Source organism: Epargyreus clarus, unplaced genomic scaffold (genome assembly GCF_041222505.1).
Source record: "Epargyreus clarus isolate Ecla_fem2 unplaced genomic scaffold, WU_Ecla_fem_2.2 ptg000035l, whole genome shotgun sequence".
NCBI lineage: Eukaryota > Metazoa > Arthropoda > Insecta > Lepidoptera > Hesperiidae > Epargyreus > Epargyreus clarus.
This window is the reverse complement of record NW_027332240.1, coordinates 8,657,814-8,679,263: the sequence shown is the minus strand read 5'-3', so window position 1 is coordinate 8,679,263 and position 21,450 is coordinate 8,657,814. Positions and strand designations below refer to the sequence as shown.

General features: G+C 33.6%; 4 protein-coding genes across 19 annotated transcripts in view; 2 read left to right on the top strand and 2 right to left on the bottom strand.

Annotated features, from left to right (window-relative positions):
• Positions 1-897: 897 nt before the first annotated feature.
• Positions 898-8,933, top strand: LOC140756586 (dual specificity protein phosphatase 23). Its single transcript, XM_073092114.1, has 5 exons — positions 898-1,016; positions 1,094-1,524; positions 3,363-3,486; positions 7,319-7,458; positions 8,812-8,933. Exons 1-5 carry the CDS (start codon positions 977-979, stop codon positions 8,872-8,874), a joined length of 798 nt encoding a protein of 265 aa, XP_072948215.1. The 5' UTR covers positions 898-976; the 3' UTR covers positions 8,875-8,933.
• Positions 8,934-9,705: 772 nt separating this feature from the next.
• On the top strand, positions 9,706-11,968 carry LOC140756408 (dual specificity protein phosphatase 23). 5 transcript variants are annotated; one of them, XM_073091900.1, is made up of 4 exons: positions 9,706-9,859; positions 10,353-10,895; positions 11,201-11,324; positions 11,603-11,968. In XM_073091900.1, exons 2-4 carry the CDS (start codon positions 10,482-10,484, stop codon positions 11,872-11,874), a joined length of 810 nt encoding a protein of 269 aa, XP_072948001.1. In that variant the 5' UTR covers positions 9,706-9,859; positions 10,353-10,481; the 3' UTR covers positions 11,875-11,968. The 5 variants fall into 5 exon arrangements, with proteins under 5 accessions (XP_072948001.1, XP_072948005.1, XP_072948002.1 ...); XM_073091904.1 differs by having other exon boundaries at positions 9,729-9,859; positions 10,407-10,895; XM_073091901.1 differs by having other exon boundaries at positions 9,753-9,905.
• LOC140756410 (probable 26S proteasome non-ATPase regulatory subunit 9) lies at positions 11,849-14,464 on the bottom strand. The gene is made up of 3 exons (XM_073091906.1): positions 14,121-14,464; positions 13,263-13,498; positions 11,849-12,482 (listed from the first exon to the last, which is right to left on the bottom strand). The coding sequence occupies exons 1-3, from the start codon at positions 14,329-14,331 to the stop codon at positions 12,270-12,272; spliced, it is 660 nt and encodes a 219-aa protein (XP_072948007.1). The 5' UTR covers positions 14,332-14,464; the 3' UTR covers positions 11,849-12,269.
• Positions 14,465-15,593: 1,129 nt separating this feature from the next.
• The window catches only part of shot (dystonin-like protein short stop), a 383,469-nt gene continuing 377,612 nt past the window's right edge, over positions 15,594-21,450 (bottom strand). For all 12 annotated transcript variants that reach the window (XM_073091892.1, XM_073091894.1, XM_073091890.1 and 9 more), the window contains 7 exons: positions 21,062-21,219; positions 20,822-20,928; positions 20,026-20,185; positions 19,509-19,577; positions 18,469-18,822; positions 17,470-17,562; positions 15,594-17,281 (listed from right to left, as the gene is read on the bottom strand). In XM_073091892.1, the coding sequence (XP_072947993.1) occupies positions 17,101-17,281; positions 17,470-17,562; positions 18,469-18,822; positions 19,509-19,577; positions 20,026-20,185; positions 20,822-20,928; positions 21,062-21,219 (1,122 nt within the window). In that variant the 3' untranslated portion in view covers positions 15,594-17,100. The remainder of the gene's footprint in view (positions 17,282-17,469; positions 17,563-18,468; positions 18,823-19,508; positions 19,578-20,025; positions 20,186-20,821; positions 20,929-21,061; positions 21,220-21,450) is intronic.

The window sequence follows — 21,450 nt, the reverse complement described above, 5'->3', positions numbered from 1 at the left end:
TAAAGATATTTTCACTACAGGTACTAATTTGTATAATGCTCATGAATTTATTAGATTAGGAATTAAATTGAGAACACTCGTTGTTATTACCGTACGATTATTAAGTAAGTGTAAATGTGGGTATTTTTATTATTATTCTAAATTCGAATTTTCGAGAGTTTATTCAGTTATTTCTAAAGCAGACACAAATTTCTTAATTCACTGTGTTGTATATATTTATTTGTATATATCATATTTTTATTATATATTTATATATTATTTATATTTATTTATAATTATTATATGTAGATATTGTATGTTTTTTTTCATAGTTGTATTTCTTGATAATTTATCATTACTGCTTATGTTTATGCCTACCGCATGCTATCGCCATCACCCAGGGTCGACTGGCAGAGAATGCCATTAGGCATTAAGTTTACCCTTTGTAACCCTTAGTTTAAGGTGTACAAAAATAAATAAATAAAATAAATAAATAAATAAATAAATTTATTTTTCTTAAAAATATCTTTACGTAAGACTATCTTCGTTTAAAATTGGTAAGTGACGAATTGATAAACACAAAGTCGTAACGCAAGTGCTAATTTTTGCATTATATTTCATTACACAGGAAATCCAATTTTATTGATGTGAAGCACATTAAATTTAAACATGTTTACAAAAAAAGAATAATGCGATATCCGCGACTTTCTAAATCATTTGATCATAAACACAACGCGGAAAAAGTTTACACTAGTTTCATGACGTCATCGTACAAAGATTGAAATTCTGTTTCAAAAATAAAATTTTTGAGCGATTTCGATGTACCACTTCTAAATAAAGGTGATAATTGTAGAGCGGAGCTGTATGCCATTGGCATCATTATCTTGGCCAAGGTCTGGGTCTCCAGAAATAAATATTACATCCTCTCCAGTATCGAGGATTCTGTGCCAAGCTTTCCCGTCCTACATCGTCAGTCAATACACAATAACCGCACCAGATGGTCGAGCGCGGCGACTGTCAGTGTGATAAGTGCCTATGTCCGTATCTTAAAATAAAATCATAACCTGTCATTGCATTACACTCAATTAAATCATACTTTAATTTGTTGTGGCAGTGAAGAGAAAGAAGATCACGATGGATGATGAAAGCTATCCAGTTTATACGCGGATTGAGGATATTACTGAGGAAGACGACAGGCACTTAGCAGGAGCTAAGAAGGAAATACGGAACGACCTTACTGTGATCATACCAGAAAATCCCTTCCCAGAAATCGAAGTGGACGCGTATCCACCTCTAAAATTCTCCTGGGTCATACCGAAAAAGTTAGCCGCAATGGCGTTTCCAAGAAATATAGAAAACGTAAAGTTCCTCGTCAATCAGGGTATCACGAATCTGGTAACACTGACCGCTGACAAGAAACCCCCGGTAGACGGTGTTGCCAGGTTACGATGGACAGAGATCCCAATAGAAGAATTCGAATTACCCACAATAGATCAAATTAAAAGCTTTATAGAAGTGTGCAAAAGGGCTGATAAAAATGGCGAGGTATGTATTGTTTTTTATGTTGTATTTTGAAGTATATTCTTTTCAACGATCGCATGTAATATTTGTTGTATTTTGAAGTAAATCCTTTGAACGATCGCATGTAATTATTATTAGCACGATACCTTAGTATTACTTAGAAAAATCCAATTTTGTGTGTTTGCGTGTCTGGCTCTTCTTGTAAATATTTAATAAAGTGAATGAAGCATTGAACGCTCATTGTATAGAAAATTTAATTAGCATTTATTTTAAAACATTAATATTTACATACGGATCTTGGATAAAAATAAAATATTAGACCATGTTCGTGACGTTATCGCCATGGGAATGCTTGATTGCAATGCGGAATCGATGGCAATGCGGAAGATTAAATATCTAAAAAATATTAGATAACTATATTACTCTAAGTTTGCTTCTTTGTATAAGATTTATATTGTCTATCTTAAATCTAAATAATTTAAATCCATTTTTGTTTTGTTAAAATGTATCCTTTGACAAATTATAATGCGAATTACTTATTCATATGTTACAATGAAAACGATCACTTCGTATTTATTTATAATAGTTTAACCGTTAACCCATATTGACTTCGTTTACGATCAAACACAACTGACAGCTTGATTGACATACTGCAATCAACCCTCATTCATCATCATTAGCAATTGGCACGAATGATTTGTTACCGACGCGTGGCAAAAATCGGTCAATGATTCTTAATGTATTGATTGGAACTGTATTGATTGCGTTTGATTAATCTTTATGTACGTTATTCAATATGACATATTACAGTAGTGATTTTTTCTGGCAACATAATGTTAATATGGCATCTGGCATCTGGCAATATAAATGTTAACCATTGAAATAAAATGAAAGTAATTATTAAATCCAAAGTATTACAAACACGAATGTTTGATGCGTTTAACGGTTAAACCACTGAACTGATTGTGATAAAATGTACATAGTTTACGTCACAAGGAAGGCATACAAATGACTGCTTATAATATTTTAAATATAACTAAAACCATCCCTTTATAAATAAAATTAATAAACTAAATCTTGTGTCTTTACATAAATGTCATTAGCCTCATAAAATATAGCCCATGTCATTTCCTGCAGATTTTATTTTAAAACAGACTAAATTTATTAAATCTAGTTTTCAAATTTTGACTACCTACAACCAGCCCCACGCTTCGCTTTGACTCAGTCTGATATTAAATATTAGTTTATTAAATTACGAATCGCGGAGAAATTTCTAGATATAATATATACAAATATAGAAAGGCAACATTGCGTAAAAAGTGTACACCTAATTGCATTTTTCGAATTTTGCGAACACGAACTTGAGGAAGCTGAAATTATTTCACTCGGAAAAAGCTACATGTATTACAGGTAGCCTACTCTAATGTCGTACATGCACACACAAACAATCAGCAACAATTAAATTGTCAAGGCACGTTCTTAATTATTTTATCGTAATAATGAATAAAATATATTAACGTAATAATACAGATCTTCAAAGATTATTATTATTCATACAATTTATGTTCGAAAGTGACCTTAAAGCGTAGGGTTCCTCTTTATCACTTTTATTAATAGTTTAAAAATTTCGTACTTAAGACCCCCACGCTTTTAAAACTTTAATATAAATTTGCGTCCATCATTTTTTTCTAATATGACGAATTATGTTTGCTTTATAGTTAGCTTAACTATTAGCGTAGCTTTTAGCTTTTTTTAACTACAATTGATTTTTGGTTTAAGCTCCACTCATTGACATAATAAACTTATCATTAGCTCCACTGAACCACGCATATCAGATTAAACTTGGTTGATATTATTTACAGGTGATGGGTATCCACTGCCGGCAAGGTCGCAGCCGCTCCGGTATCATGCTGGCCTGCTACTTGGTACATTTCCACAGGTTCCTGCCCGACCAGGCTCTGAACACCATCAGGATGATCAGACCAGGTATTAGAAATAACGATTGTAGCTCTAGTTATTTAATGGGCACTATTTGGAAGACCTAGATTGAAATTAAAATTATGCTGACAATTTTTTTGATGTAGGTATTAAACACTTGCAAACATACAAGCAATTGCACTTAAAAGCAGTGAAAGCTTAGTGGTTAGCATTAGAAATTAATTATCACTTGCTTAAACGGTGAAGAAAAACATCGGGAGGAAATCTGCGTACTTGAGAAATCTAAAAAAAATGTCCATGTATGTGAAGTCTACCAATACGCACTTGGCTAGCGCGGTGGGCTATGGCCTAATCCTTCTCATTCAGAGAGGAGACACGTGCCCGTAGTGCGACAGTAATGGGTTGATGATGAAACATACCTAAATTCCTGAAAGTTGTCCTTACTGTTTTCAAAGATGTATGAAGTCTGTCAATCTACCACTATTGGAGAGGGCTGTATACCTTCACTTCTAAGCTGATCTAATAAGAATTGGTGGGGTTTAGGACATAATCCACCGCGTTGGCCATGTGTGAATTGGTACACTTCACACATCCAGGAGAACCTTGGTTAATACGCTTTTTAACACGGTTTTTATTAGCTTGGGTTGTATCTATGTATGTAACGGAATCTTTGAGCTCTATTTTAACCAATTTCCACAACTCTGATTAATTTGAAACTTTGCACACTTATCAAGGACCGATGACAATGCAATAATTTGATAACAGTTTCCATTATCCTTATTAGATGAATTAATTCCTCAATTTATGAGTTTGTCAAAAACACACGCTTTTATTTTAAAGAACTATCAGACTTGTAGGTTATCTCACGAAGTTTCCCTTAACCGTAATAGCAATTGATACATAATGTCTGGTACGCACATAACTTTTTTAAAATCAGGCACACCTGAGATTTGAACCTCAATCAAGGGGTGATTGAGAAGTCGAGTTTCAATCACTAGGCTAGACCAGACTAGACTAAACTAGGTCCAGCAAGCGATCCCGGGAAGGACAGCGGTTTGTGTGGTCGCATATCGTTGTAATCACCAGAGGATGTGAGAGCGTAAATTACTCGCTCCCCCCAGGGCAAAGCCCGATAGGGGCATCGCGTTAGGAGGACTCCGGTTGTGTTCCGTTGGAGATCCCGGAGTTCTCCACCAAACGCCGAGGACGGCCACCAGGAGGGGTTTAGTGCGGTAAAAGTCCTATATAACCCAGCGTCGCTCCCACGTCTTCGGGTACCTTTTAAAGGTATCAAAAAAAAGGCTATTGCTATAGATCACTTACTATTTACACAAACTCCGGGATGCACACATGATTTATATAGATGTTAATTTAAGTAGGTGCCGTATTGGAACAACCTAATTAAATCTAGCGAGGAGTGCCAAGTGGTTCAGTAGATCAGATAATGCGGAAATTAAAATAGCAAAGACATTTTTTATAGACTAAACATTGACAATTACATTTTATGTTTTTTTTTAATGCATATACTAGTTCACAATTGTGTGACGTCCACCGTGGTAGTCTGTAGTGATGAATTATAATTTATTGATTGGAATAAATAGTTTTTATATGCAATTCGCTATTTTTGCTTTGTTTTAAATTGTTCATGAACAAGCAACCAAAAGCAGTGTAAGCAAGTAGTTTTTTTGCATAATTTGAAAAAACCTTGGAGAGATTCTAAATTGAAAGATACTTATTTCTATTGTAACTGTTATTGTGATAAGAATATTGAGCACACATGTGCACTAGGGTGGTCGTTAAAAATTATACTTTTTGAGACGCCCCCAAAAGATCCTTGCTTTTGACGAAAAATGACGGGAGAATTTTTTTTGGTTCGAACAAAAAGAACACGTGCTGCCGACCGACTTAAGGTCATTTTTTAATAAAATTGTATTTTTTTGAAATTTTTCCTACAGTATTCGACAGTACAGGATTTGAGAAAAATTGAAGAAATAAGAAAACTTTTTTGTAGGAAATTAAATTCTCTAAAAAAAAGGTATCTTATAATTTTTTTTTAAAAGTTCATATTTATCAAGATATTGCCAATTATACCTAAGCAGCACAATAAGTTGTTGAATTTTCGGTAGATAACATTTAACAATTTAAAATGGTGGTGGCAGTGGCTGTAGGCCTCCCCCAATTGAAAGACCCATATCGTGGGTCATAAAAAGCCAAGTTGTAACCTGTACGTCTACGCTAGATTTATTTATGTCAAACTTAAAGATCAAACGCAAAATCGATTTAGTATGATCATCATATATTTCAGTCGTTTTTGTACCTGTCACTCCTTGTCACTCTGTTAGGCATCGAACGGGTTACGTGGTCTATTTATCGAATTCTTGATCAGTTAATTTGGCGCAACGGGCATCTGTTTTATGTATGGTCTCACCTTCACAAGTCTTAAGTCTCATTCGTTGATGAGAACTTTAAATAGTCGAGACTTAAATCTTTTAAACCGATTATTTATTGCATAAGCCTTATTATTAGTGCCAATAGTTTATTTATTTTATTTCTGTACATAAATATTTGTCACTTATCACCAACAATTATTTAATCCACGTGGGCAAGCGCGCAGCTACGTGAGTATATTTAATTAATCTTAAATTTGCTTTCTATTTTTAATTGAGCTATTGTCTGCGGCCTGTGAACTGCCTAAAGTTGTCTTTGGTCCTTCGTCTATCGCGCGAAACTCGCAAAAAACCATAGGCAACTTATTATAATCTACCAGTTCCATAACGCAGGTCAAAATATGCAACGTGTATTGTATCTATAATCTACCATGCGTATGCATGTTTGGGAGATTACAGAGAATGCTTAAACATGTATTTAAAGCCGACGACAAAGTGCGACTCTATAGGCGACAGATTTTATCGGGTTTCGGTAAAAAAAAAGAAAATGTACGTAAATCGTGAGAAAATTTCAATATGTTTATAACTTTTGTTTGACTGCTTCATGCATTATTTGAAACTTTCCTTGATGTTTAAAATTTTGATATTTAATTGTTTGATCTGATTTATATGAAACTTTGCGTGAAAGTTTATTAAACAAACGTTGACTTAAAGTTGTCGTAAGCCGAAAACAATACGAAATGATCTTACAGTATCATTTGAATTCATTGTTATTTCAATCTCAGTTACCTACATGAACGCTTCTTCATTGAAGTAAATAATCATTTTACACGATTATAATAAAATTATAATTACCAAGTAAAACTAACACTTCTTTAACTGAACGCCATGATAGAGTTCGTGAATGTTGTGAGTATGATAAATTATATCGCCCATTAAACGTATTTTATTCTTGCAAGCGTCTAAATCGTAATACAAAGAAATATTCGTAAAACACGTCCCATATTCTTCATTACATTTAGCGCCATTGTACGATAAATTTCAGTGTTACCATGTGTAATTAACGAACCTACTAACTACGCAAATTGGCAAAAATTGGTATGTTTTAAAATATCTATATTTTGATCGTGTCTCAATCGTGCATAATTTATTTGCGACATGACGCTAATAAAGTTATCATCACAACGTTTTCAACGGTGCATAAAATTCCTGTCCATTCGCCCAGAATATTGTTTAAAATACTAGTTTTAACCGCAGCTACGTTCGCGTTCAGAAGTCCATGACAATCTTTTTTTTATCTATCCCTTGGAAACAGGACTTTTTGCCGGATAAACGGTGCCCTGTATCTATTTCTGGATCCCCGACTGTATAAAATTCCATGACTATCGGTTTAGTAGTTGAGACGTGAAAGCGTAGCAAACAGACAAACTCATGTTCGTATTTATAATATTAGTTAATATTAGGATATCTAAATTATCTGTCATATTTCCTAGGTTCTTGCGACTTCCCGGAGCACGAGGAAGCTGTTGGCAGGTACTACGAGTATCTGACTCAGGACAACCCGCTGAAGTTCGGCGTTAGTGGCGACATCATGGAGGAATTCATCGAAACTGCGCGAGAATACAACAAGAGTGTGCTGTAAATTATTATTAGACTTTAACGACTGTATTTCATATCATCACTCGACTGCAGAGCGATATGTACATAAATTTATGGGGTTTCACTATACATGTTCGCTTTTGAAATAGAAATGCACTTAGGGTTTTGTTTATGCCAACAATAACAATAATGTAAACGATTAGATTCTTTATTTATTTGAATATATTCATTCTGTAATTATTGTTTGTTTAGGACAAATAATTAATAGATATATATCTACGTTAATTCCGTTACACTTTTGGATTCTGCAAGATTTATTAGAGTAAATGTTACAGAAATATTTTTAATATTTACATATCTTTTAGTATTTGATTTGTTATAAATGCATTGGTTAAATTTGTCACTACTGATTTCTTTACTTTTCTGTAGGAAAAATTGCGATATGCCGAATCTAAAAATATTAATCTCCTTTCTATGCAAACTTTTTGTAATCTTAGTAATTGTTGTTGTATATTATTTACTTATGTTCTATATAATATACATTTTACAAGAAACGGAAAATTCTGAAGAAGTCATTCCCGGGTGGTTGGCATCATTATAGAGTTTTCACTTTTGATTTTTAGCAAGTGCCCACGCATGTCGTGTGTCAATTTATTATCATTTACTTGTATGTATTTTCCAAAATGTAAATTGATGAGTTATAAACGTGATATTTTTTAAATATACATGCATTTTTATCAATTAAATTGGATCTGGTCATGCAGGTCAAAAAGTCAATCATCCTGTCGACAATTTTGCACAATAATGTTTCGTCAAATTAATGAATATAATTTAATTCACCCTACGTTGTTTTCTAGCTTAACGCATAATTATATTAACGAATATTTATAATGACCTATGTATAATTCTAAGTGTTTTAGTGAATGAATACGGAAGTGTATATATTTTCAACAAACGATTTATTATGCTGACAAATATCTCTGTATCGTAGTATCTACATTGAATGAAAATGTTATGGTCTGTTATGATCTAATTATCTACGCACTAAATGTTGGCGTGTGTCCAACTAAACATAAATTTATGCTTGGATCTCTGTTTATAGCACAAATTTAGATTATAAAAGCGACTGTCATTTGTATATTTTAATTTAGTAATGCATAAATCTGTATGCAATTCAAAGTGTTAAATTTTAATAATAAAGCAACCTCTAACCAATTGCAAAATTACACATTTGCCGCCAGAAAGCTATTCAAATTTTGCCGCCCCTACCGACATCTTGAATTCGTTATACGAGTTCTTCAGACCGTAAAGATCGATACGAATCGCTTTATAGATTCTTGGATGGTCAAAAATTAATGCTATAATTAATTTTTTTCGTCCTCCACAGGAATGTCGGGAAAAAGATCTAGATATAAGATCAGCCCTTAAGATCTGCCGCCCTGGGCTCTAATATCCCCAGCCTATTGGTATACCAAGAATTAAGATGTCAAAATAAATGTTCAATCATAAATATCATAATCCATTTAAAATTGTGTAACATTAATTATTTTATATACCTAGTGGCATTGACTGAAATAATGTAAAATAATGAAGCTATGTAACGATTAGACAATGTTTTATTGAAATGATTTTGTACCTGACAATAAATGGAGATTGTTTTTACCTTTTGTTTCATTTTAAAATAGCATATGTTATTGTATCAATGTCCAAGAATATTTCTTCGTGATTCATCTATAACCGATTTCGAGGGGTGAAACTCGGGTTGGAAAATTGTCGAAATGTCGTCCTTAAATATCGTTGGAAAATTGTCGAAATGTCGTCGTTTAAATATTTTTACTGGCTTATGCCAGAGAGGTTCCTGTACGCTAACCTCTGTTCTCGTATATACGTCTATGCTAGCTTTGGACTGTATACTTATAATATTTTTATACGAAACACGCGACACTTTGAATGAATTATTAAATATAATAAGCGGTACAAGTATTTTCATCACATATTGTTAAAAAAATAAGTGTGAGTTTACACTAAAAATTATATTTAAAATTTAACGCATTGATATTTATAGCTCAACTAATAATTTCCTTTTTTTTAATTTGAGTGCCTGATAAAGGCGTGATTAGTTTTTTAAATAACCTATTTTTATTCCATAACAAGCCTAAAAAAGTTTAATAATAAAATCGTAAATATTAATTGGCAGCGCAGACGCAGTTGCTAAATGTCACGACTCACGACTGTCTGCCAATAGCGTGTGCCAATGGACTGATTGGCGCGAATCCAAGCACTACGTCACATCTCCACCGATCGAAAATAACCGGGAACACTGAATCCGCGAATTACGACCTGTGTTTATCTTTTCTTTGTTTAGGAAGTGGGACCATGTTTACGTACTGGCTAACGATTAGAACTTTTTATTGATTCCATATCGGCTTTTCCATGTGCGTATTATTTAAACTGTGCTTGTGTTTAAGTGGTAATTAAAATGTGTGTACAAATTCGTTATCTGTGCTACCCAGTTTTGTTTACGTCATGCAGATTCGTAATTATAAATGAACTTTTTAAATGTGATATTTTAAATGTAGAAAAATATGTATGACAACTATATTTTAAATTAAATATCTATCGTTCAACATTATATAGATAAAATTGTGTAAAATAAAATACTCAGTTCGTGCAGAAATAAAAGCATTCACTTGAGAGCTTAAAATAAAGTGAAAATAGGTCAAGAATTCCGTATTTAGCTGCAGTTATAAATGGACACTAACACCAGTACTTGGTGAATCCAAATAATTAAACAAATTTGTAGAAAGATGACAAGTTGAGAAAAAATGCACGATTTATTTTTGGTTTTAATTTAAATCTAGTTAAAATTGGGTAAAATCAGAGACCACAAATACTTTGTATCTAATGTGAATATTTTGCACTTTTCAGGTTTTATAAAATGTAATAAAGAAATTAATTTATTATTCTTACTCATCCATTTAGAATAGTGTACCTACGATAGAGAAGGAAAAAGAAAATATTACCTATAATAAAATTGTTAATAGCACATAAGACACAATGAGCACCGTATCAAAGAGACCAAACGTAAAGTTGGCCAAACTTTTCTACAAATACGCGGAAGATATGAAAAAACAGGCAGAAACGCAAGAAGCAGAGGCAGTAGAAGAGACGGAGAATAAACCTGAAGAAACAAAAGATTATGAATCTTTTCGACCAATAAATTTTTCATGGTTTATCGAAAATAAAATAGCAGCAATGGGTTGGCCTCGAAGCGTCGAAAATTTGAATTATATTTGCGACGCCGGCGTTGATCACTTGATAACGTTATCACCGGAGAAATTGCCGCCAATTTTGGAGTGTGAGAGGAAGTTAAGATGGTCGGAAATAAGGATCAACGAGTTTAGCGCGCCAACTTTGAAACAGATATTAAAATTTATTGCGATGTGTGAAAGAGCCGAAATAAGAGGGGAGGTTAGTAGTTAATTACACAGATTCACTAATTATTATTAAAATATCTATTATATTATAAGTGTGTGAAACGCATCACCTACATGCAGCAAAGAGTTAGTAAATAGTTAACATTTTATCTTAATCCACCTTATCTAAACTTAATAACTTAACCTTAATGCAACATAATTAATCTTAAACGAATGTACAATATTTAATCTTAAAAATTAAGTTTTAAAATTATTATTATTATTTCTTCAAATCTTTCATTCATTCAATACTGAAGCTTTGGATGCTAGTTTTTTAGCCGTAACTCTTTATTTTTTCAGGTATTAGGAGTACATTGCCGACAAGGCCGTGGTCGTACTGGCACTATGCTGGCTTGCTATTTAGTATATTTCAAGCACATGACCCCCGAAAGAGCGATCCTTACAGTACGCCTACAGAGGCCTGGTACCTATTTATAATTTATTTTTACTATGAGTCTGATTTTTAAACATATTTTCAACCAGAATTTAAATAATAGCTACTTATGATAAGAACATTATAGGTACATATAAAATTATATATTTCTTTTTTTAAAAATCACCAAAGTATAAAAATAAAAATAAAATTGGAAACAATTGATAGCATGATTAAGGATTTTGTATTCTAAATTATTAATTAAGAGCAACTACTGTATTAATTTCGAATACAAATAATATTGAATTCTATGTTTTTTTACAATTCAGGTTCATGCGAAACATACGAGCAAGAGAAGATAGTGAGTCACTACCACGACTGCCTCCGCGGTACGATCACGATACCAGATTACAACATGGTCGACAATAAGCTGTATTTCGACTTCTCCATGAAATACATGTTCGATGACGACGAGAAAAAAGAAAACGAAGATGGCGGCCCAGATGGCGGCGATGTGTTAGAAAAAAAACCCGAAACCCTCCAATTGCGCAAGAAGAAAAAATCAAAAGCGATGGTCATCAATCACAAGATTTATTTTTAATATTTTAATTTTTTTTTCACCTAAAATTACTTAATATATTACCATGTTATTTTGTTACATTTTTAATATTTTAATGTAATAAAAATTTGAAGTTTTCTATTATTTTATTAAATCAGTATTATTAAAAATAATGTAATATCATAATTTATGTTTCAATACATGAATTTTGATAAAAAACATGGCTAAGCTTTACAATTTTTTCAAGAATATAGTAATTTGAAATGGAAATATTCCTCATTATTGATACGTATTTTGGCGCGCGGCGCCGTCCATATCATTTAGAACTCAATTTAATTATGGCAGTAATTAAAAAAATGATACATATAAGGCCATATCATCATCTAAAAGGCAGTATTTACAAAACAATCCAAAGATGGAACTTATTATACATAACACTAAAGCCTCATGATGTGACATCCAAATAAGCCAGGTTGAGCCCAAGGTCTCGGTACCACTGTCACGTTCATCACTTGGTGGCCTCTCTTAAGCCGGACCTGTATTGGTTGTCCGACAGAATGAGCGACCACTTCTTGGAATTGCCTGACGTCGTAAAAGTTTCCGTGGTTAATTGAACCAAATTGGATTATCTTGTCGTTTTCGAGCAAACCCTGAAAGAAATATATAACTTTAGATAACTTTGTTAAATGAAATCAAAATGTTTTATTCAAAAAAGGTCTTTACAGAGCACTTTTTGAATGTCAATACAACTACCACCACATCACAAGGTGTTTCGTTATGGAGAAGAAGCTTATGATGAAGAATCTTATATTTCATGCATAATATAAAAAAGAGAAGTGTATTTTTTTTTAAAAGGCCTTGTCATTTATCATTATTATTACTTTCAGAATTTAGACATTTGAAGCTTCTATACATTAAGCGGGTACGAAGAAAGATTTTTAGTTTTTATTGAAATTGACCATGTGGATCCTTTCAGTGTTTTCACTATTCCTTACTCAGACAGATTTAATCATTCATGTCTAGATGTAAAATTTACCCAATATAGATAAGTAGGTAAAAGAAAATTATCATTCATCAAATGAAAATTAAATTACAATTTTGGATACTTTCATACGACAATACTTTTTGAACCTATCCATCTCCCAATCCTCTAAACAAATTTTCAATTAAATATCTTTAGTACTAGGTACAGGTTCTTTTTTGTAATTTTCAAATTTTCTACAGTCTGTGAGTAAACTGATGTTGATAAATGGCATTCTATATTTTTATCCCATTATTTATATCATATTATATTGTTTAAAAAAAATATTTTATTAAAATTCTATGTTAAGTGTTTTTTAATTATTGTAATGTTCCAAGGAAGGACTAGGAATTGTGTTTTCATTTATTGTCATAAGAATGTATTCAGCCTGTATATACATGATACTCACAGCCAAATCAGCCGGTGAACCCACTTGCACGAATCCTACAGCCGCAAAACATTCAGTTGAATTATTATTTGTACCGTTCTGCACCCCACTCTCCCCATTCATGTGGTTTCCATCACCATTGGTATATCCTGGGGCTTGGGATCGGGAGCTTTGACCTTGTGAACTGTTGGGATCGTACACCTGCCAGAGGCCTTGCTCTATTCTCATCATTATTGCCTTTAAGTCATTTTTAAGGCCTGTGAAATATTCATAAAAGATTGACAATAGTTTTACTTGGTCTAGTCAATAGTTATATAATAATATGATTTTACAATAATACACATATGCACTAAAACATGAATGCAGGAAACATCCAGTAGTGGCGCACTAAGGTCGTCGCCCCCCAGTGTAAAGACTTCGCCTGTGATTCGGTAACCCTTTTTTTTTGCTGACGGATAAACATTTCATACTTTTTTTTAGCAACTAGCTTTGGAGGCCCCCAAAATTGGAGGCCCGGGGCGGACCGCCCCTTCTGCTCCCCCTTAAGCCACTAGAGGCTTTCGGTTCAACTGAAGAAGTATTACAACCAAACCACACTCCTCCACAGATACATCTGTGTTCTGGTTTAAAAGGTTTGGCAATACAAATGCCGATATTCCCACTAAGACCTCTAATCAAACAACACACCTTTTCTTAATATCTGGTAAGTCGCAACCGTACTTGGGGTTTATGTATATGAACATTAATTATCACTTGGATTGTAAGTTACTTTACTAAAAATATATATTCAACCTTAAATATTCAATATTGCTTAGTCACTCTTCTACGAGTCATTTAAAGTAAACATGATAGATAAACTAACTCATGTTGTCTACTTACAAATAATTCGATGTCTCGCATGTCTCACTTTATACACATCTATATCATTTCTCGGGTATCCTTCAGCGTCAACTAATGGGTCATCCATACCCACATTATTTGCGTGCAAAATAGCATTTTGTTCTCGTAACTCAGTCTCTATTTTATCTTTTTCGTCCATCAATTTTAATACGGCATCTCTCGCTGGTCCATCCATGTTGTAACCAACCATTTTTATACTATAAACGAGATTTATTTCAAAATAACTTTGTTTACGAACAATTATTACGGAATTATAAATCCAAGTTTATTTTGATTTTTGATCAAGTTCTCACGATTCACGTTTACATTTTTGACATTATGTCAACCAGTGTTACCATTAATAAAACATGAATAATTCGTTACGTTACTTTCAATAACATTAACGATAACGTTAAATAATAATTTTTATGATGCCAATTTATCCAGTGACCGGTTACAAGTCTTTCGAGATTTAAGAAAAAAGGAATTGTGAACAAAATAATTAAAAAAAAAACTGAATTTAAAAAATAAAGCAGTATAAAGCTCAAAAACTAACTGGATTATTACAATACACTAACTGGATCATAATTCTTGTTTTTATGGATCGTAATTCATCACTAGTACTACCAGTACCACCAGTAGTGATGTGCCGGATCGTTTAAAATGTATATCCGCGGATACGGATCCGACTACGGATATTTGGTGTCTAGATCCGCGGATACGGATCTTCATTTCCTTATTCAGTTTCAAGTTCATCTAGTTTTCACTGTATTTGCTCGTGTCATCTAATGTTTACATTTTATATGGTAGGTAGTGCCTACTAGGTACGCAGTATTAATTTACTTTCTTTGAATAATCATTCAATAAGAATTTAGTTTTGGTTTTCCCATTTTCTTATATCAATAAAAGTGATGTTATAATTTTTTTTTCTACAATTTTGATCTTATTATAAAGATAGTTGATGACCTTTGAGTTATGTACTATTTATTGGTATAGTATCTTACTACGATAAATGTTTGCAATATAAAATTGCCAAATATTTGATTTTAAGAAATAAAAAATACTTGAATTGAATTTAATAGTTTTTTTTAAATCTACCTAATCACCTATATACATACATATACATAGCATTTCACCCTATCAATTGAGAATTAATAAGTGGAAAGATCCGTAAAAGATCCGCGAGAAAAGTAACAGATACGGATACGGATCTTTCTTTTCCGTCGGATATTCGCGGATACGGATATCCGGAACATCACTAATCACCAGTCATTCGGACTGATAATCGAATAGAAGTATCTGCTGGTCTGATCTTAGTAGCTTTTATAAGGGAATAAACGTGTATCAGATCACCTAAGATAGACAAATTGACGGAAATAATGATCTGTATAAGATTGTTTTAAACTGATATATCACAAGTAAAACCCTTTTTAATAAACAACGGACATATTTAGGATAATAATAAAACAAGGCTTATATATTGTTATATTTTTATTTGGATATCAATAATGAGATTTTAAAAACTGTAGGTCTTCTGGATCATTATATCATACAAAAAATATTGCAAGCTTTTAGTAAATTTGCTTCGATTTTACATTTAACAAATACAACAATGATTTAAATAAAAATGACCAGATTAATAGTTTTATAATATTTCTAATAATAATAAAGGCTTAATCGTAAAGTCAGATTTATAATAAAAATTAACAAGTAAATGTGAGTGTTGGTTAACATTTTTAAATGAAGGAAGGTTACATTTTAAAGCGTTCATTTATTTAATATATCAAAAGTATTCTTAGCTTTTATTAAGTAAATGTCTTTTGTGTCGACAAAGTGTACTTCAGTTATTTCACTTAAAAATAATAGTCCGCTATGGAATTTTCTTATATAAGCAGGTTTTGCTGATAAACCCATATTCCAAGACTCTGGCGACAGTCCAGAATTATCGATTTATCAGCTAAATAACATCTACTGCAAATCACAATTACATAATTGTGCAAATATCAACATATAAACAAATCACATACATAATGTAAACATTCAATACAAATGGTAGTAGAAATCAGAAAACATAACTGTATTCAAATGAACACAACGCGGAATAAGAAATTAAATAAGAACCATGATTGTGCATTACAAAAGAAAGTATTCATAAATAAATCTATTATCACCTTAAATGATTATGGGCTACAGCTTTCCATTAGTTAAGTCAGCGCGCGTAGTCTGGCGTTACTACGTACGAGAATAACATTATGAAAGCGGTAACCGATAATCGCCTACAAGACGGTATTCCGTAACAAAATGGTCCCTAAAGAAAAATTACAAAAATGATTACAAAATCACACTTCCGTTCAGTCTCAACGTAGAGACGCTTATACGTATTTAACATACACTAACAATTATGGCAACGTTGACAATAAATAAGAAAGAGGAATATTCACAACGTAGAAACGTTTGATAGTGATTCAGACGCGGTTCGATTGGGTATAAATACTGACAGCACAAAATAAATATAATAGTCCAACGAGTACTTCGCACGAATCGTAGAAAAAAATCAGTATACAAGGCAACAAGTGCAGACTTTATGTTTACTACTATAAACTATTGTTGTTACTAACTAAACAAGCCACATTCGCATTTTTTTTATACAAGCTTGGCTTAATTCGCGAATAGGTTAATTTACTGTTAGTCATTATTGTTATTATATTATATCGGCACTTAAACCTGCGTACACGCCAGCCACTTTGACGTATTCCATAAAGTGTTTAAAGATATTATGATTGGATATTAGTTTGAGCCTAAAGATGTTTACGTAATTGCAAAATAAATGGCATAAGTGTAGAGAGGAATCATGCCAAAACGGCTGGCGTTTCCACAGGTGATTCCCACCCATAACCCAGCTATATTGGCATAAGAATTTTGACGGTTTGATACCAATATAGCTGAGTATTAAGGGTGGCGGTAATAGTGTGTTGTTCGTCTAAAGTCGGAATGGTTCGCGTTTCTCCGTAGTTCGAGATGATGCCGGAGTCCCACGTCGGGACACGGGCGTGGCGGGCGCTCCGCTGTCCGAGGCATCGGATGGTTTACGCAACAGTTTCGATGCGGCAGTCTGTTGTCCCGGACGCACTGGCGTCGTGCTGCCTGACGGTGTTCTTTGCCTGTTATACACAACAAAATTAATATAAACTCTCCTTTAAAAGAAAACCATGCACACCAAGCCACTAAAACGACTAAAAATCAACTCCAAACCGTATTCGTCTGTCAGACGAGAAATATGTGAAGAGTTACTCGCACTACGTAATCAAACGAAACTCAAGAAAGATACTACGAAATTAGTTAAGATTACCTAGAGATACTACTGTTAGTCTGGTGCTCCTTAGGTACTGGTATGCGACTCCTGCCAGGCGTTTGTCCCTCGGTAGAGGCAAACGACCCACTCCTATGATGAGGTTAGCGAGCATAAAGACATACAGATTAGTAACGACAGAAAAGAAGACAGATAGAATTGTTAGAAGTTGTCATTGCACATGCTTCTGTGCACTGAATTTGATTGAAAGATGTGAATAATTCAACTAATAACGATAATTTTAGTGATTAGGGTTTTGATATCATTCATTTTAAGTTATTAATACAAGTGTGGATGGCTTTTCTAATATTATCTAGTGCTATTCCAGATAATCTTAAAGGGAGTGTGCACAGGGAAGTGATTCTCAAAATCTAACAGTGCATGTGCATTAACAAGAAAGAATAGAAAAAAATATATTTATAAGCTGAGTTTTGTAACATAGAATGAACTTAATATATTTTATAAATAATATAAATGTTTCTTATACTAAAGTCACAATTGAAAATCCACAACCACACAAAACCAAGCAAATGAAAGCATCATCAGTTTCCTGCATAATATTAAGACCGATATCAGATAAATTAGTAACATACCAGCATGATAATTAAGATGTGATGATTTATGAAACCTAGGTTACCTGTTGATGACCTAGAATAACTGGAAGATAAGTCCGACGTATATAGTAGTAACTTTTTATAAAGACAAATTATGAGTGCAGAAGCTTACAATCGTGGTCAATGAATCTGCGGTAAGCATTGTTAATGAATCAATTTGCTTTTTATATAAATATATAGTTACATGAATTATTGGCGAAATGTTCCTATTAATAATTTGGAAAGCTGTGCCGATGAATATGATAAAATAGTGAACGGTGTGGACTTATGCCTGATCATAACTGCGAATGGAGATGCGGACATGACGACAAAAAGTAAAACAAAATTCCAACGAGCATCAATCAAAATAATCGGGCAAAAATCAAAGCATTCTAGAAGCTTGTACCCTTTGATGTCTCGCTGCGTCGGTTTCGACGCTTCCCCGCTCGACTCGCTTATATTACTCTCATATTCATTGTCGCTCGTCATTCCCGATATGCTGAATAGCGAGGAGTCGTCTTCTGGACTTCTCTGGTCCGATTTAGGATCTTGGGAAGTAGGGCTAGGTTCTTGTGAGGTTTCCCTAGAGTGAGATTTTTGGGATTTCTTTCCACGTCTTTCAATTGAGGGCGTCCGTTGTGAACGGTTACCGACATAAATGGGTATCTTTGTAGAACCCTGAGTTTGGAATGCTGGATGAGTATGGGATAAGGATTTGGGATGTTCAGACGCCATCGACGACGGCTGGGAATGTGTAGAGCTGTTTTGTATCCATTTTCATAATTGACGCATGGGAAAGAAAAATAATAATTTAATTATCGCCATTTATAATCATATAATATATAAAATAACGTGTTAATATAACCCACACAAATATAAGTTATTGTGTTTGTTAGTACTCGTATTTCCGTACGTTTTCAAAAATTTTAATATTGTCATGCTATTTCACGAAGTATTGTTTTAGTAAAATTAAGCCTCATGTCCAAAAAAGTATATCAAGAGAATACTCTTCAATATGGATGATATGAATACCACCACCAGTCAATGTTCCTACAAAACAAGGCAAATTCATGAAACTAGCTCAACAAACACGGTGCGCCCAACTTCGGTATGCGTTGACGTCACTACAATAAAAAATAACCCCAAAAAGCCCAGTGACGTGCTCTTCAACATCTGTAGCCATTATATCGGTCGCAACTTGTTTTTGCGAATAATAATTTCTACTTATTATATATAAGTAGTTTGACAAAGAACATCGAAAAAAATAGTCTTATTATACAAAATATAATATCAGACAAAATATTAAGATTAACAAAACCAAGTTAGATTATAACGTTATCATAATATAACGAGTTATTCGTTACTGTTAAACCGTTTTTAACAAGTTGCGATCGACGCTACCCCAATCACAAACAACGCACGAGCATACTCTCAATCGATGTGTACCTCACTAGTGCCGGCACCGGGGATAGTGTCGGTATGCTGGACGTGCGGTACATCCCTCCGCTAGTAAACCTGCCCGTGTGTACCAATTGTAATTGCAACATCGTGTCATATCAGCTTTATTTTTTTACAAGTTTTAAATAACATGATTATTTCGGATTCAGAAAAATGTACAATTTTCTTGAGAATTTACAAAGCAATTTCAATTGGAAAGAACAGAGGTTACTGTAGCTTTTTTAATATGTATCCATCGCTCTTGTACTTTACATTTTACCATATATATTTTTTTAAATTAATATTAAAGAGATATATTACTGCAACTTAATAGTAACCCTTATGGGTTAGCAGACGGCAGACCTTATCTTTTACTTTACTTTAATCCAACAATTATCAGTGTCAATTATAAAAGTAATTTCTACGAAAGTTGTATGCAAAGTATCAAGATATGACGTAAGTATCAATAATAAAAGTATTATAATTTCCACGAGAGTCGTACACAAAGTATCAAGACACGACGTACCTGCCGCTGGCGGGCGTGAGCAGGCCGGTGGGCGTGCGCGGGCGCGAGCCGTTGGGCGTCGCGGCGCCGAGCTTGCTGGCCGTCGCCGCCGCGCGCGCTATCGACGCGCGCGTGTTCGTCACCTTGCGCATCGGGATCCGGGACGGCGTTGACACGTCGTCTGTGTACGTAAAGGTTACTGTGTTCAATTTTTACTATCTATCTATCTATCTATCAGCCTTTAAAAGTTCAATGCTGGACATAAGCCTCCCCTGGTCTGCGCCACTCTGACCAGTCCTCAATTTTTACTAATCTTATAAAACAATAAGTTGTCCAAATTGACTGTATTTTTATACAAGTACCAGCTGACCCGGCAAACGTTGTTGCCATATAAATAAAAAAATGTTAAGGGTGAACAACCCTTATCACTTAGGGGTATGAAAAATAGATAGGAACCGATTCTCAGACCTACTGAATATGCATATAAAATTTAGTGAAAATCGGTAAAGTCATTTCGGAGGAGTACGGTAACTAACACTGTTACACGAGAATTTTATATAAAAGATAATTCATACGGATTTATTCTATACATTAACGAAGAAAACTACACAAGAAATAACGTAGAAACATTGATTAAATGTTTCTACGTATTCATGTTTAACGGCGTATAATGAACTGATCACACTAAATCGTATTTAATGACTTGTCTCATTATATCTAAAAAATACGGTAAATAGGGACAGAATCAATAGAAATATGACATTACCTTTCAATACTATAATATTACTAAATAAATTAGATAAGAAAACCTGTGTACCTGTACTGTCAAGAGATAGATTAGATCCATGCCTAGACGGTGGCTTAGACCCTGCTCTTGATCCTGGCCTGGAACCTGGTCGAGATCCTCCCGGTGTTAGGGTTGATCTGTCACATAATTTATTGATAATTAATAATTTCAATTAATATTATTTACATATAACAGATAAATGACCATAGATTTTTTGACAGAATATATTTAGTCTTATTTAGTGAAAGTAAATAAAAGTACACTGCTTACCTAGGTACACTAGGTTTCCTATATTTAGACCCAAGTCCACTAGCGGCTTCGTTGTCGCTCAGAGAATCGGGTGTTCCTGCACTTAGAGATGATCTCGAGGCTCGTCCGGCAGCTCCGCCCGCGGACATTGGCACTGAGCGAGCTGTTCGCTCTCTTACCTAAAGTTATTATTCATAATTAAGATCCAAAAAAACATCTCAAACGTCATCTGTTAGCAAATCAAAATTACATTGTTAGTATTCACACACAAACTCATGTATGTAAAATAAGTGGGTGTACTGTATAATGAGTTGATAAAGAACTATTCATAAATGTATGTAAACTTACATCACCCAGAATATAACGATGTTTATGTGCATGCTAATGGGCTCGACAAACGAGACGGATGA